General features: G+C 30.1%; 1 protein-coding gene across 1 annotated transcript; it reads left to right on the top strand.

The window, feature by feature from the left end:
* Window positions 1–12,486: 12,486 nt before the first annotated feature.
* Window positions 12,487–14,178, top strand: LOC114411051 (transcription factor PRE6-like). Its single transcript, XM_028374833.1, has 2 exons — window positions 12,487–13,223; window positions 13,780–14,178. Exons 1-2 carry the CDS (start codon window positions 13,095–13,097, stop codon window positions 13,930–13,932), a joined length of 282 nt encoding a protein of 93 aa, XP_028230634.1. The 5' UTR covers window positions 12,487–13,094; the 3' UTR covers window positions 13,933–14,178.
* Window positions 14,179–14,920: the final 742 nt, after the last annotated feature.

Raw genomic sequence — 14,920 nt, 5'->3', positions numbered from 1 at the left:
CATTGTGCAAATGAATAATTAAAGTCCTTTGAGAGAACCTTTAGTCAACTCTAGGAGAATAAATGATATCTTGCATAATATTCTCCCTCACCATGTTTTGTAGCCTAAAAACAAGTGCATTCATATGCCTCCAAATGGACCAAGAAGCAGTTGCACACCAAACAACATCCCACTGGCCTCTTTTGCTTAAACTATTCAAACTCGAAGAATTCAGGTAGAAGTGAGAAATTGGCATTGAGGCAAAACGGATTGAGATTGGATCCAATTATAACATGCTTTCCACACACTATGAGCAAATACACAATTGAAAATAACATGTTTTATAGACTCCATTTCAAGACGACACACCGAGCACAACAAACCATCATTTTCAACAATAACATTCCTTTTCGACAAGTTTTCTTTTGAAGGTAATCTATCAAGGAATGGTCTCCACACAAACATAGCAACTTTAGGAGGAATCTTTAATTTCCACAAAGTCTTAAAAATGTCCCCCTCTTAGCTATCATATTTCATATCATGTAAATAGGAATAAGTTGATTTAACCGAATATCCATCATTGGGTTCACCCTCCCACCACCAAGTATCCTCCACCCCCCTTTTCAGGCTCACCCTTTCCATCTTATTAAATTTTTCCACCAACTCCAATTCCCATTGAAACCACTCCCTCCTCCACCTAAAATCCCACACTCCTAATGGGATGATCTTTCCAAATCCCCATATTATTAATATTCCTCCCCTTGTTGTTTTGAATTGAGAAATAACTTAGCAGATTTAATTTCCTAGGCGTGCCCCTCCCCCCCCCCCCCCCCCCCCCACACAATTGTCCCCACCAAAAATATTGATATTTTTTTCTCCCTCCAAATCTAACCCCCTCCAACCAGCATATTTAGAACCCAAGACCTTTCCCCATAGAGATCCCTTTTGTTGGAAAAGGTTCCATCTCTATTTAGCTAGTAAAACCTCATTAAACAACACAATATCCTTCAACCCCAAACCATCTTGCTCCCTCTTAAGCAAATAGACTTCCAACTAACCCATGCTATTTTTTTTCTCCTTCTTCTCCTCCCCACAAAAAAGTCCTTTGCAACCTAACAATCTTATTAACCACCTTTGTAGGAATTTTGAACAAAGATAGATAAAAAAGACAAGGCAAAAAAGGATATTACCGAATTGAGGAAGACAAACTCTCCCACCAAGTGAGAAATGCTTATGCTTCCAAGAGACCAACTTCTTTGAGATTTTTTCCAATATAAGCACCCAAGTCCTTTCACACCTAGGATTTACTTCAATGGGGACATCCAAGTATGTGAAGGGGAAAGACATCATTCTGCAATTAAGAATTTTTAAAAACCTCTCCATCACCTCCTCACCACACGAATTCTACTTTTAAAAAAGTTCACTTTCAAACTAGATACTATTTCAAAATTTCTCAACATCGCCTTGATCACAAATACATTACTTAAGAGACAACTTCCCAATAAAAATCGTGTCATCAGCTTATCATAGCAAATTGACTTCCACCAAATCTTTTCCCACTTGAAATACCAAGAACAAAATTTTCCTTGTTGGTTCACAAGTCTATATTCTTATTAATTTCTCTTTCCACAAGGTTATGTATGCTCCACAATTATTTCTTTATAAATATGTGTTGCAGTTTCATTTGGGAGAGAGAAAAAATAATTTGGGTACATTGGTGGAAAACTAAATTGTGAATTCTCATGAACTAACAATCATTATTGAATTTGGTTGTTAATTAGAGTGAAAAATGTAATTATTTTATTGTAATTAATTTTTCTAGGTTATCTAAGAACTTTTTAATTAATGATCAAGAACTACTGTACTAGAATTCAATAAATAATACTCTCTTTGTCTCAAAATAAGTGTCATCCTAAGTTATTTTACATAGACCAAGAAATGTTAATAAATAGATGAAAGGAAATAGTAATTTTACCAAACTAACCTTATTAAATAGATGAAAATGACTAGTATTAATATTAGATTAAAAAACTAAAGTGATATTTATTAGAGATATTAAAAAAAAAGAGCAATTAATGTTACATTAAAAAATCAATTACGACACTTATTTTGGAGTATTTTTTTCTTCAAATATGACACTTTTTGTTTGAGATGGAGGGAAATGAATGTCAGTGCTCTTAATTTGACAATATCTATTTACATAAAATAGAATTCTATATTCATCATTCTATCCTAGGGACTCGAACATGATTATCTTTCATAAAAATCTTGTTATTTCTAGCACTTTTGCATTTAATATACAATTCCTTGAATATAGTTTTGACTAATCGATCTTTACATAATATGTAATCAAGTATTATATATTAATTCTTTTATCACAAAGCAAAAAAAGTAACATGTCACATAAAAATTAGTCAAGACTATAAAAAGGTGGTGCTCTAAGATTATTTAATAATTAATTTCTCGTTACCTATACTATTAGATATTGTGTATTAACATATATACCAAAAAAAATTGTGTATTAACTCTTTCTTTTTCGAATCATTAAATACCATTCTTCCCACATGCATTTTCAAACTTGGTCATCATATTGTTAAAAAGGGCACCATACATGGTGGGGTAACTAAAGGTGTAGAGGAAAAGGAAAAAGGCAAGGACTGCACTACGTCGAAAGTGCAAGAAAGTACTTGCCTTCTGATTGTCAAAATTTGATTAAGGACAAATATATCAAGAACTCCAGTGGGCAGTGATCTTAATTGAGCAATGAAAGGATCTACATGCAAAGTTAATGCGCCTATAAACTAGGTGCATGACTTTGGTAAGATGAGAGCCTCCCATGATGAGAGACAATCATACGTGCCCTGTTGTATTCAGCTGATGTAATTGTTTGAAAGTCATGTTGAATAAACAATATATATATGGTTTTGTTCCTCAAGGGTAGGGTTTTTTGTCCCTTTTATTTTGAGGGTATGAACTGAACTCCTTCGGTCCCATACGTACTCGATATAGTGGGTACAATGCTTGTGACATGCATGTGATGAAGCATGAGCGATATTTGGTATCTTTTGTTGTTGGTTTATTTAATGACCCAGATTTTGGTCAAACCAAATGGAAGCGAGTTCGATTTCAAGTGAAGAATAGAATAGGGATATCACACCCCTTGCCCCCCAATTGAATCAACAATTAATTATGGTTTCTTTATTGTGAGGATATTTTGCAAATTTAATAATGTTTGCTTCTAGGTTGCACTTGCCAAATTGAGGTATCATAATAGATAGATAGATAAATTTTTTGATTAACTATTACATCATTTAATAATTTTTAATTGAATAATATTTCTTTAAAAATTCATAATTGGATTGAAAATTTCATTCATATAGATCATATATACAAAATTTCATATTAATTTAAAATTATTTTATATCATTTATATAGATTAAAATTGGCATAATATAAAATTTTCAAAATATATTAAAATATGAATAATTTGATTATCTACTTATTGATTTTGATAAAAATTGACATAGACAATCTTAATAATATGCAAATATAATTGAACGATTAGATCGATAAAAATTACATTTTATATAAAATTATTAAATGATGTAATAATTTTTAAGTTACAATTTACTTTCTCCTTATATATATGTGTGTGCGTATTTGCCAATGTAGATTCACTTGTTTTTTTAAGGATTATGTTAGCAACTTGCACCCGAGTGTATTTTAAGAACAATTGTAGTTATACTTTACTAGTGTACACCATCTAAGAAACAAGAAGGTTTACATTAGAAAATCCTATATATATATATATATACACTACATTTTATATGAGAGTGATGAGAGGTATATAAAGATAGATCATTAGGACTTATCTTGAATGGTCAAGAATCAAGATTAAAATACACTAAGTTATGTGAGTTTTTTTTTTTTTAAGATATAAAGTTGATTTAGTGATGAAAGGAGAAAGAAGGGGGAGAGAGGTCATGAGTTTAAATTCTCCTCTAACAATTAACATTTGTTGATAAAAAATGTTTTTAAAAAAAGTCACATGAATTTTTAACTGATTAAATAACACTAAATCCTAATCATTCATGTGTGGTTGCATGGTCTAAATTTATTACTCTCACTTTATATATAGGAGGGATCAACTTACACAAATAGTAACTTTTTTTAGAGTTACTTTCTATCGTCATCATATTCATTTTTTAAAATCTAATTGTTGTAATAAATCACTAATTTTATCTGTTAGATTCCAAAATGAATGGTAATGATTTTTAAAAAATCACATTTGAATGGTAAAGATTAAAAAGATACACAAGATTTTTTAAGTAGTTATATGACTAGTATCTATGTAAAATTCATATAAATAATGATTTGTTGTATGTATGTGTATGCATTTCAAAAAGGTTAATTCAGTTGATAATGAACGAATTCATATACATTATTGATGTGATGACTTTGTTGGTAGGTAATCTACAAGTATTTCTATAAGCACTCGTTGAACCTTGAGGTCTGTGTTGATCCTAATGATCCCTCGAGACCCAATCACCTAAACTATTTAGTCATATAAAAAAAAATCCCACTCTATATATGTATATCTCTCAATGCATATATGTGTGTATCTATATATATAATTTTGTGCATTTCTTATACTTAAGATTCTCTTTATAAAATCTGGTGGCTTATAAAAAAAGTGTGTATCTTACATATCTCAATTTTTGATAATCTCTCTTAGATCTTAAATACAGTTGATTAAGAGTTATAAGAATATTTTTTTAAAAAAATTATTATTTATCTTGATGTATGTATAATGAACCTTTTAAAAAAAGAGAGTAAATGTATACCTTATGTGTCCTACTCTTTTTTTAACCTATAGAAACTCCCCAACTTTTGCATTCCTGCGCTACATGAGCACCCCCTATGTCCCAAATGACGCTAACTTCATCTCGTCATGTGATTAACATGTGATTTTTAAGTATTTTTTTTCCAAAACACAGGCATCTCCAGCCCACCTACTGCTACTACTGCATCCTCTCCTCTGTTGCACTCTTCCTCCTCCTTCACTTCCTTGATGGTGCAACCCTCCCCTAGCCCTCCGACCTAGAGAACCTCCTATCACTCGTATTCTACTCAAACACATCAAAATTCAAATCAACTCAAAGCTCATTCTAAACCTCTTCTTCCTCATCATCAAAGTTCGCAACATAGGTCAAGAATGATCCTCAAGTTGATTTGAATTTCATATGTAATTATTATACGAGGATATAAATATAATTTAACTTTTGAAACCTAATGTGAGTTAACATCATTATATATAGGAAGAGGTGTCAAATAAATATTTTTAAACATAGGGATGTCTTGTGTAATTCGCGAAAAGCACTCGAGGTATACGTTTAATTTGCTAAAACAAGAGAGAAATACGTTTAATTTGCTAAAACAAGAGAGAAATACATGCTACTGGATATACCACTGTAAATATGTGAAGTAATATTATTTTTTTATCAGCTAAGACCAATATTATTAATGGGCACAAGGGGTGCCATAGGATTCAATAGCATTTTATGCAATATACAGAGTCAATGCACCATTAAAAAATTGAAAATATTTTCCTTCTTTTGAAGACACTCAATATACTAAAGACAAATTCTTTGTAATGGACCGGTCCATTAACCTAACTCAATACATTGTTCACCATTCTCATTTTTTTAGAAATATGTTACTAAATTACACTTTCAGTAGTACCTTTAACAAACCTAAAGACGTAACTTATTCAAAAGGAAAATTAGGGGTATATATTATTTGAAAAATATTATTTGCACAACCCAAAATACTAATAGACACTTGCACACATAGAGAGAGAAAGAGTTCATGATGCTTGGAATTTGGACACTTATAAATTAGAAACATTTCATCAATACTTTTCATTTTTTCCCTCCCTTCTTATCATATCACCAATCTTATCAATTACTTATCTCTTCTCTCTTCCTATCTCTCTTAATATGTATACACCTAAAAGGGTGTTCAAAAATCATTTCCTAAAGAAGAATACACATAAGTATATATTATTGGTGATAGGAAGAGAGAAATAAAAATTAATGATGAATGTTAGCTAGACAAGTGTTTAAAAAAATTAGGTGACCAAATATCATAGGTCATAATATTATTTATCACCCATCATGAGTGTTAATATATTCTCATTTTTTAGAAGTATTTAACAAACTAAACTGTTAAATATATTTTTTTTATCAAATCCTAAATCATTACTTATTTACAATTCTTCATTACAAAAAGTAAAATATATTCACAAACACGTCTAAAATCTGAACCGCATTATTTTATGAAGAGCTATATCGATCCACCATGAAGTAGGCAAAATATCTCTGATGCAAATGACTTCCACTTCCATTAGTAGATAAAGATGCAGATGGGAACCAACTTTTGGGTTTCGTAGCCCTCCATATGGCTAAAATTGTGGAGGTTTATATTGTATATATAATCTGTATGCCAAGAATCACGCCATGAAAAATCCAAATGCAACGGGTAATATCCTATATTTATTGTTAGTCACCAGTTTCAAGAGATTCATGTTAGGTCATCTCAGGGCAATATTAATTCATCAAGGTCTAAGATCGACAGCACATCATTCAACATGAAAACAATAAAAGTATTCTAAGTTGGCCACAGTAATCTGACACATGCATACATACTCCATATCATATTTTATTTTCAAAAGGTCTTCAAACAATGTTTAAATGTACAAATATATCAATTAGATGTATCCAATACATTTGCAACCAAGTGGTCAAAGAAGGAATATATATCACACTAGAATATTCTAAGCAATAATTTTCAAAAACAATGGATTAGCTTGTTAATGTCAGAGTTGTGTATATACAGTTGTTCTTCAGCTTTAAGTTACTTGATTCAGTTGGAATTGTTTGAAATGTTTCTGCTTAGTCTCAACCTCACTTGTCTCTTTGGAGTGAGGTAAATGCATGAACATGTGTAAATATCTTTTGAGTATGAAAGCTTTTTCTATCTTAAACTGAAACATCATTTTCTCTCCCTAAATGTTACGTAAAAACAAAAAAAATGACAGAACTATAACATGCAAATTCTTACATGATTAAAGTGATCGATCAGATGGGTATCTTATTAATTTTTTTTAGTTTTTTTTCATTCTATGGTTAAAGTGAGATTTGTCACGACACTTTGCTCAACTACATACAGCACATTAAATTTGATGTGTTTCCAATAGTAAACGGACATAAAGGTGTCACATGTTGAAAGCTAATCCAATGAGCTAGGTCAGAATTGTTCAGCCATTGAGCAGCTGGTAATGAATCAGTAATTTCATCAAATTTTGTTTGTATGGATAAATAGATATAGATAAAGATGTAAAAGAGCCAGCAGCTAGTCCAAGAGGCTAGGCATCACGTTTAATTACATGCCACAGTATTTGGTTGAGTGTGGAATTTTAATTTTGTCATTAAACACGTGTAGCTTGAGAGAGAATTCTAAGGCTGAAGGAATTTCAGAGAAAGTGGAGCATTTGGTTGAGTTTCAAAAAAGAGAGGAAGAGACAGAAGAAACTAATGGCGTGATGATCGTGTTTACAATTGGAATGTATGTGTCACATTCATGAACTGTAAGAATCTGCGGCCTAAAACACTGCAGCCATAGCCACGCCCCTGCCTACGACTTTCTAGTACTTCATAACTGTGGAGCAGGAAACTAATTAATTATTTAAAATGGAAAAATATTCAAGGTACACTCCAAAATTGGGGTGTATTGTTAGACAAGAGAAAAAAAAAAGAAGAAAAAAATTAAATCAATAACTACTAACATGAAATCTTTCGGATAAAAACAAATCGACACGGAATTATTATAGCTTAGTAGTAAGTTGAAGTTACGTAGGCGTATATACTTTAAATTCTAAGATGAAGAATTTTGTTGTTTACAATAATTATATTTGACTAAAAAAATCATTTCTTATGAAAAATACCTGTAATTTATATAAAAAGAAAAAAATATAGATATGACATCAAATAATGTAAAGAAAAGTAGAGATATAAAAATGAGACCATAGTTAGTAAGATGAAAAAGAAACTAAATATATTTTAAATAACAACTATAAAGAGTATGTGTTTTGCAATGGTTTTGCCGAAAGGAATGTATTTTATAGTTAAAAATTATGAGACTAATTTCTCACAGTATAGAGATTAATAAGATGAGTTTTACTTTTTCAATTAAAGTCTTTTTCATATTTACGGTTAACATCAAATAATTCCTATCAACATGCAATTGTTTAATTATGATCAATAATTATTATGAAAAAGCATATTCAAGATTATTAATAAAAACAAACAATTTAATGTTATTATTTTAATTATTAATTTTCATATAATTGAAAATTATTGATTTTGTAATGACTATTTTAAAAATAACATCTAATAGTGTGAACCTGGACAATATATCAAAATTAAACTAAAAAAATAAATTATTATTTAAAGAAAATTAATTAAATTCAACTAAACATGTACAGGATTGAAAATAACTAATTTGAGTTAATGGTTTTATTTTGATTTTGATAAGGTATAAGTACATGCATGTGATAAATTAATTTGTTAAATATATAATATATTTGATTAAAGGATCAAAAACTTAATTTTTTTTATAAGTACTCTATCCTAAACTAAATATTACTGGACAAGCTTATACATTTAGTTAAACTTCATAGAAAACTTTAAACATTATGGCATATAAGATGATTTTTGAATATCGTTAATGGAATACAATCTTACTTAAAATGGATAAAATTATTATAGAAGATATTTATAAATTAATAGGGTATTGGGATTCATGACTAACTATCAGTATTATTTAGGACGTATTTCACTCTATGGAGTGAAAAAAATTATGTAAAATGAGAAGTAATTATGGATGTGTCTATTATTAATATAAATAAAATATCCTATAAACAGAATCCAATTAAATTAAAAAAAATAAAATAAATGCACCTTTCTTTTCACTCTGTACGCGCTTCTCACCTTTTACAGCAAAATAGAAAATCTAAAATTAATTTAGGTTGAAAGTAGTAGTTCTAATTTAAATTCAGTGATATTTAAAGTGATAAAGTTAATCTGTCGTTTACCTAAATATACATGCATCAGCAACAAAAAAAGCGTGCTAATGTTACAGTTTTTGATGCCTAGACAGACAGACATAACGAGATGACACGTGACATTGTGGGTGTTATGTGCTACGTACCCACTAGGAGAAAAGGAAAATATTTGATAAATATTTATATCATATCCTACACCTATATAGAGAAAAAGAAAAAAAAAATATATATATATATAAAATAAAATTTATGATAAGATAAGAAAAAATATAAATAAAATTTAAAAATATTAATAAAATATTTAAAATAAAAAATAATTTATATATTATTACTCGGAAAAAATACATAGCAAAACTGTGTATACCCATTTACAGTGTAATAACCATAATTAGTAACCAAATTAACAACGTGAACTATGGAGTACGTTGTAGAGAGACTGGTCAACAATTTCACCTCTAATTTGGAGGGGTGAAACTTTTGAGAAATATCCAAAATCAAGACAAAAGCCAAAACAACAAAGTCACTGTTTCACTGCTTGCTGGAGAGGCAGCCAGAGCCGGTAGCATAGCCACTTGTTTGATGCTCCCAACTCCCAAGTTAAGGTCTTGCAGCAGGCTCAAGGGGCACAGTAATGTTGTTCTAGGCAGGTCTAATCCTATAGTTTTCCATGTTTTGTCTTTGCTAAGTGATTATCATACATGAATCTGAAGACTACTAAAATTCATTGCCACAAGTAGTTTTACATTTGAATTCATTAATCAAGATTTAGGATTTGATTTTTATTTAGAACTAAAGTTGCAGTTGCCTTAAAATGGAAGATTTAGTGAAAACAAAATTAGTTACGTGATGAATAAAAGTTCTGTATCTTCTGGTCAAGAAAAATACATAAATATGAAGATAAAAATTATTCTTTCTGTTCTAAAATAAGTGTTATATATTTTTTTTAAAAAAAATAAGTTTTATATTAATTTTTTAATGTAATATTAATATTAAGATAATTAGTTTTATAAATTAGTATTCTTTTTTATCTATTAATTAACTTATTATTTGTATAAAATAACTTAAGAATATCCTTATTTTAGAACAAAGGAAGTAAAAGGATTTTAAAATGACAAGGCATGTAATTTCTACACACATGTATATTAGTATTAGATGTGAAAACTATTACGCAATTAAAAGAGATTAAGACAACACACGTACAGTGTAGCCTTTCATGGTCGGTGGATTACTAAACTCTTTGATAGGGATGCATGTATATAAGTACTATTTAATTACAGGGTGAACAATTTTATTTTATTACATTCAGACAATGTACGTCGATCAATCTCATAGTACATATACACAGAGAGATATTTGGTACCGTAAATATTTTTCTATTTTTGTAATTTAAATTTAAATTTAACCATATATTATTCTGAAACACTGTTAATTATTAATCTAACTTTATTGAATTCATACAATTATAAGGGAGTTTTTGTTGATATAAGAAATGAAAGCACATCAAATTTGTGAATTATAATAAATTTTTTACTAATAATAAAAATTATGTTGTAAAGAGTTTTTGTTATTAAAATTGTTTAAATACTTACTTTGAGAATAAAAAAACATGACATCATGGTAAAAGAACATTATTTAAAAGTACTAATATGGTCGCTTTTCAAAATCAATTTTTTTAAAAAGAAGAGTCTTGGTAACATATTATTTTTAATATTAAGATATTCTTTATTATTAATTAAAATTTATGATAAACTATAAAATTATAAGTGTATATTCATTAAATGAAGAGTGAATTAATCTTGCATAGTTTTATTTTAATAAATTTTAATTGATAGTTTAAAAACATATTTAAAAGAGTGCAAAAATGTATTATTAATTATATTGGAGATGTTACATCAACTACTAATATGATTAAAGTAGTGCATATATGTGGGTAGTGACCCTTACTTCACAATTCAATTTTCTAAATTAAGTTATATTTAAACCTAAATTGTATCAAAATTTATTATGACAATTGTTGCTAGACTTATAGGTTCATTTGCTATATATCAGACTATTATCGAATCATTGTGAATAGATGTATGTCAATCCTACAAGTTTCATGTATGAGATGTCTAGTCTTTGACGAGAGAAATATGTGTTCTAAAATAGTGAATATAAGTAGATAACAATCCTTATTTTACAAGTCAATTTTGTAGGATTCAATTAGACTTAAAATCTAAATTCTAAGATAGTATTATAGTTTATTCATTTTCAAATTTTTTAATTTGAATTTTTTTGTTACTTCAACTAGTAATATGACTAAAGTAATGTATATAAGAGGGTAACAACCCCCACTTTATAATTAAGTCAAATTTATAGGATTGAATTAGACTTAAATCTAAATTTTACGATAGTATTAGAGTTTATTCCAACAATTGTTGTTGGACCTATTGAATCATTTGTTATCGTACTGCCATCAAACCACATGTAGATATTTGTAAATCCTACAAATTTTATGCTTGAGATGTCTAGTCTTTAGTGTGAGGAGATGTGTTTTAAAGTAGTGTGTATAAGTGGATAACAACACTTACTTAACAAGCCAACTTTGTAGCATTGAGTTAGACTTAAACTTAAATACTAAGATGATATCAAAGTTTATTTTAGCGATTGTTATTGAGCCTATTAAGTCATCTGTTATCAAACCACCACTAAACGTTCGTCAATCGTACAAATTTCGTGCTTGAGGTGTCTATATAACTTTGGTGTGGGAGAGATGTGTTCTAAAGTAGTGTATATAATTAGGTGATAACCTTTACTTCACAAGTTGATTTTATAGAATTGAGTTAGACTTAACCTAATTTCAAAAATGACATTAAAGTTTTATTCTAGTAGTTGTTGGATCTATTGGATCACTTGTTATTGGATTGTTATCAAATCACTTGTAAATGTACTTTCACATTCAAGATATCTAATTTTAAATGCGAGAAAGTGTGTTAAAAATCTTATATTAACTGTAATATATTTAAAGTAGTGTATATAAATGAGGTTATCTCACAAGTCTTTTTAATGAGATTAAGTTAAGCTAAAATCAAATTATAATCAATGTAAAAATAAAATTTGCAAGGAAAGGAGGGTGGAGGGGTTAATTAGTGAACAATTAAAGGTTAGTTATTGAGAAAAGAGAAAAAGAGGAAAAGGATTAATGTGTATGGAATGATTAAAATGACAAGAAAGTAGTAAGATAACATGGGCTTGCGTGCTGAGACTGACACAAAGAGGTCCCGCGTCGTTGGCTAATACAAGGCACATTTGGCTTAAGCCACTTGAGGTCTAACCCAAGTTAGGGAACATATTCAGAAAGGACAGTATGGCGTATCTCTCCATTCCTTCATTCATCTCTCTCCCAAAACCCTATTAATAACAAGCCTAGCCCACTGCTTTCTCCCATGCACTACTTGTCCTCTTCAACTCCCAATACCCACTAGTTCCCTATAGACTCATCACATTCTCCATCTCAACCCTCCTTAATTCTCATTCCTCACCCTCCTCCTCCTCCTCAACTAATTTTATAATAATTAAAAAACCAACAAACATGTACACTTTCTTAATTTAATTAATTTCTACTCTCTTTTTATCCTACCTTTCTAGTTACCTCTTCAATTCCCTCTTAAATATTCCCTCTGCTTTGCTTCCATACTCATACTCATATCCCTCTCACTCTCTTTTTGAGATAAGTTTGTTTAGTTTCATTTTCTGTGATTCTCCTCTGACAACCCCCATTTCCTGCTTCTTGGCCCTCCTTTCCCTCAGACCCTTGCTCTCTCATCACTCACTCACTACTACTACAACAACAACAACAACAACACACTCTCTTTCTTCTCTCATTTTTAATTCTCTTCAATTCCTGAAGCTAATTAAGAGGTAGTAGCTCGCAACAGCAAATATTTCTGACATAAACATCATCACAAAAGGGTAGCTGCTAGTGGTTAAATTGTTCTCACATTAATTGACAATGTCTAGCAGAAGATCTCGTTCTAGACAATCCGGTGCTTCCGCTGAGATCACAGATGCTCAAATCACCGATCTCGTTTCGAAGTTACAACAACTTATCCCTGAGCTTCGTGCTAGGCGCTCCGACAAGGTAATTCATTAACCTTGCTCTCTCTCTCTCTCTCTCTCTCACATGCACACACCATAATTCACACACACACACATACATTGCACATTTTGAGTGGATGCCCTTCATTTTGGTAGATAGGTCACGTTAGCAGCTAACTATTGCTCGTGCCTCCTCTCCCTTGTTTTCTTTAGCCACAACTTGAGGCTATAGTGTGGGATTCATCAGATTCTTCCCCTCTTGCTCCCATTGACTAAATTAACTGCATTACTTAATTATTATCAACTAGCTTCAAGTGCGTGCTAAAATAATGACAGTAATAATAAAATAATTCAATTATAATTTACTAACAGTATAGATATTTAAATAATTGACACTATATATTATCCAATCACACAGGATATGATACAAGATAAGTTTATCAAATTTTATAATAATTAATTCGAATTCATATCTAAAATGAATTCTGATTAATTGACAGTAGTGTAAACATCTTTATGCTGGTTGTGCATGAATAATAATAAATAATGAAGTTTAATTGCTCATAATGATTTTTTGGTGATGTTTGTGACTATTGTAGGTTTCATCTGCTAAGGTATTGCAGGAGACATGCAACTACATAAAGAACTTGCACAGAGAGGTTGATGATCTAAGTGACCGATTATCGGAGCTTTTGGCTAACACAGACTCCAACAGTGCTCAAGCAGCCATTATTAGGAGCTTACTTATGTAATAGTCTGGTCTAGTGCATTTATTTGTGTCGTGTGCATGTCCATGTCTCTCTCACTTTTTTTTTATCACTCTGGGTAGGGTTTGGTTTGTACTTTGTAGACCAAGGCAAAGGACTACCATCGTATCCATATGTGAATTAGTTCTTAATTAGTTTTAATTATTATGTGGCACTTTGTAGTAATTAATTATCACCAGCTTCTACGGCTGTAAATAAAATGGACTACATCTTGATGTGTTCTAATTATTATTAGTATGCCGCGAAAATATGTTGGATATTATGATATAAACACAGATGTTGCATTTTATAATTTTTCAAATTTGGAGGCTGCAATGCTTGAGTTTAATCTTAGTAATTTATCTTATGAGAGAAATTCTGCAGTTTTGTGTGGACCCGTTAAAAGGGTCAAGCTTCAAGCTGACAGTGCCTATAACATGTGACATACCCCACACCATTTTCGGTTATTTGTTCTTGCCAACCCGTGATATTAATGTTCGCATTAGAACCACAATATAAAACAACTAACTCCTGATCCAAACCATGATCTTTGCCAACCTACAATAATACATGGATAATCACAAGATCCATGTATTGTTCCCAAATATATCAGTGAAACGAAAAAGCAAGTCCTGGAATAGCTATATTGAATTTAATTCCTATAAATTGGAAAAGGGTAAAAACTAGAAATCGATAGATGTGTATCAATTTATTAATAATTTGAAAGTTAAAATTAAAGTACTATGTATTTTATAGATTTATCATACCTCAAATTAACATAGGATTTGTTTATTTTTTCTTCTAACTTCTCTCTTGAGAAGTTGGACCAATTACATTTCGGAAAAGTAATTTTAAAGCTAGGGACAAAAAATGTTGTACCAAACATAGTTAATTTAAATATCTTCGTCCCCAAATCTTAATTTTCTATCTCTAGTTGGCTAGCTAGCCTTGGACTTTGCTTAGTTAATTTTAATTTTAATTTAATTCGCTGCTT

The sequence above is a fragment of the Glycine soja genome, chromosome 1, assembly GCF_004193775.1.
Source record: "Glycine soja cultivar W05 chromosome 1, ASM419377v2, whole genome shotgun sequence".
Lineage (NCBI taxonomy): Eukaryota > Viridiplantae > Streptophyta > Magnoliopsida > Fabales > Fabaceae > Glycine > Glycine soja.
Note: the sequence above shows the minus strand (reverse complement) of the source record. Positions and strands in the feature narration are given on the sequence as shown.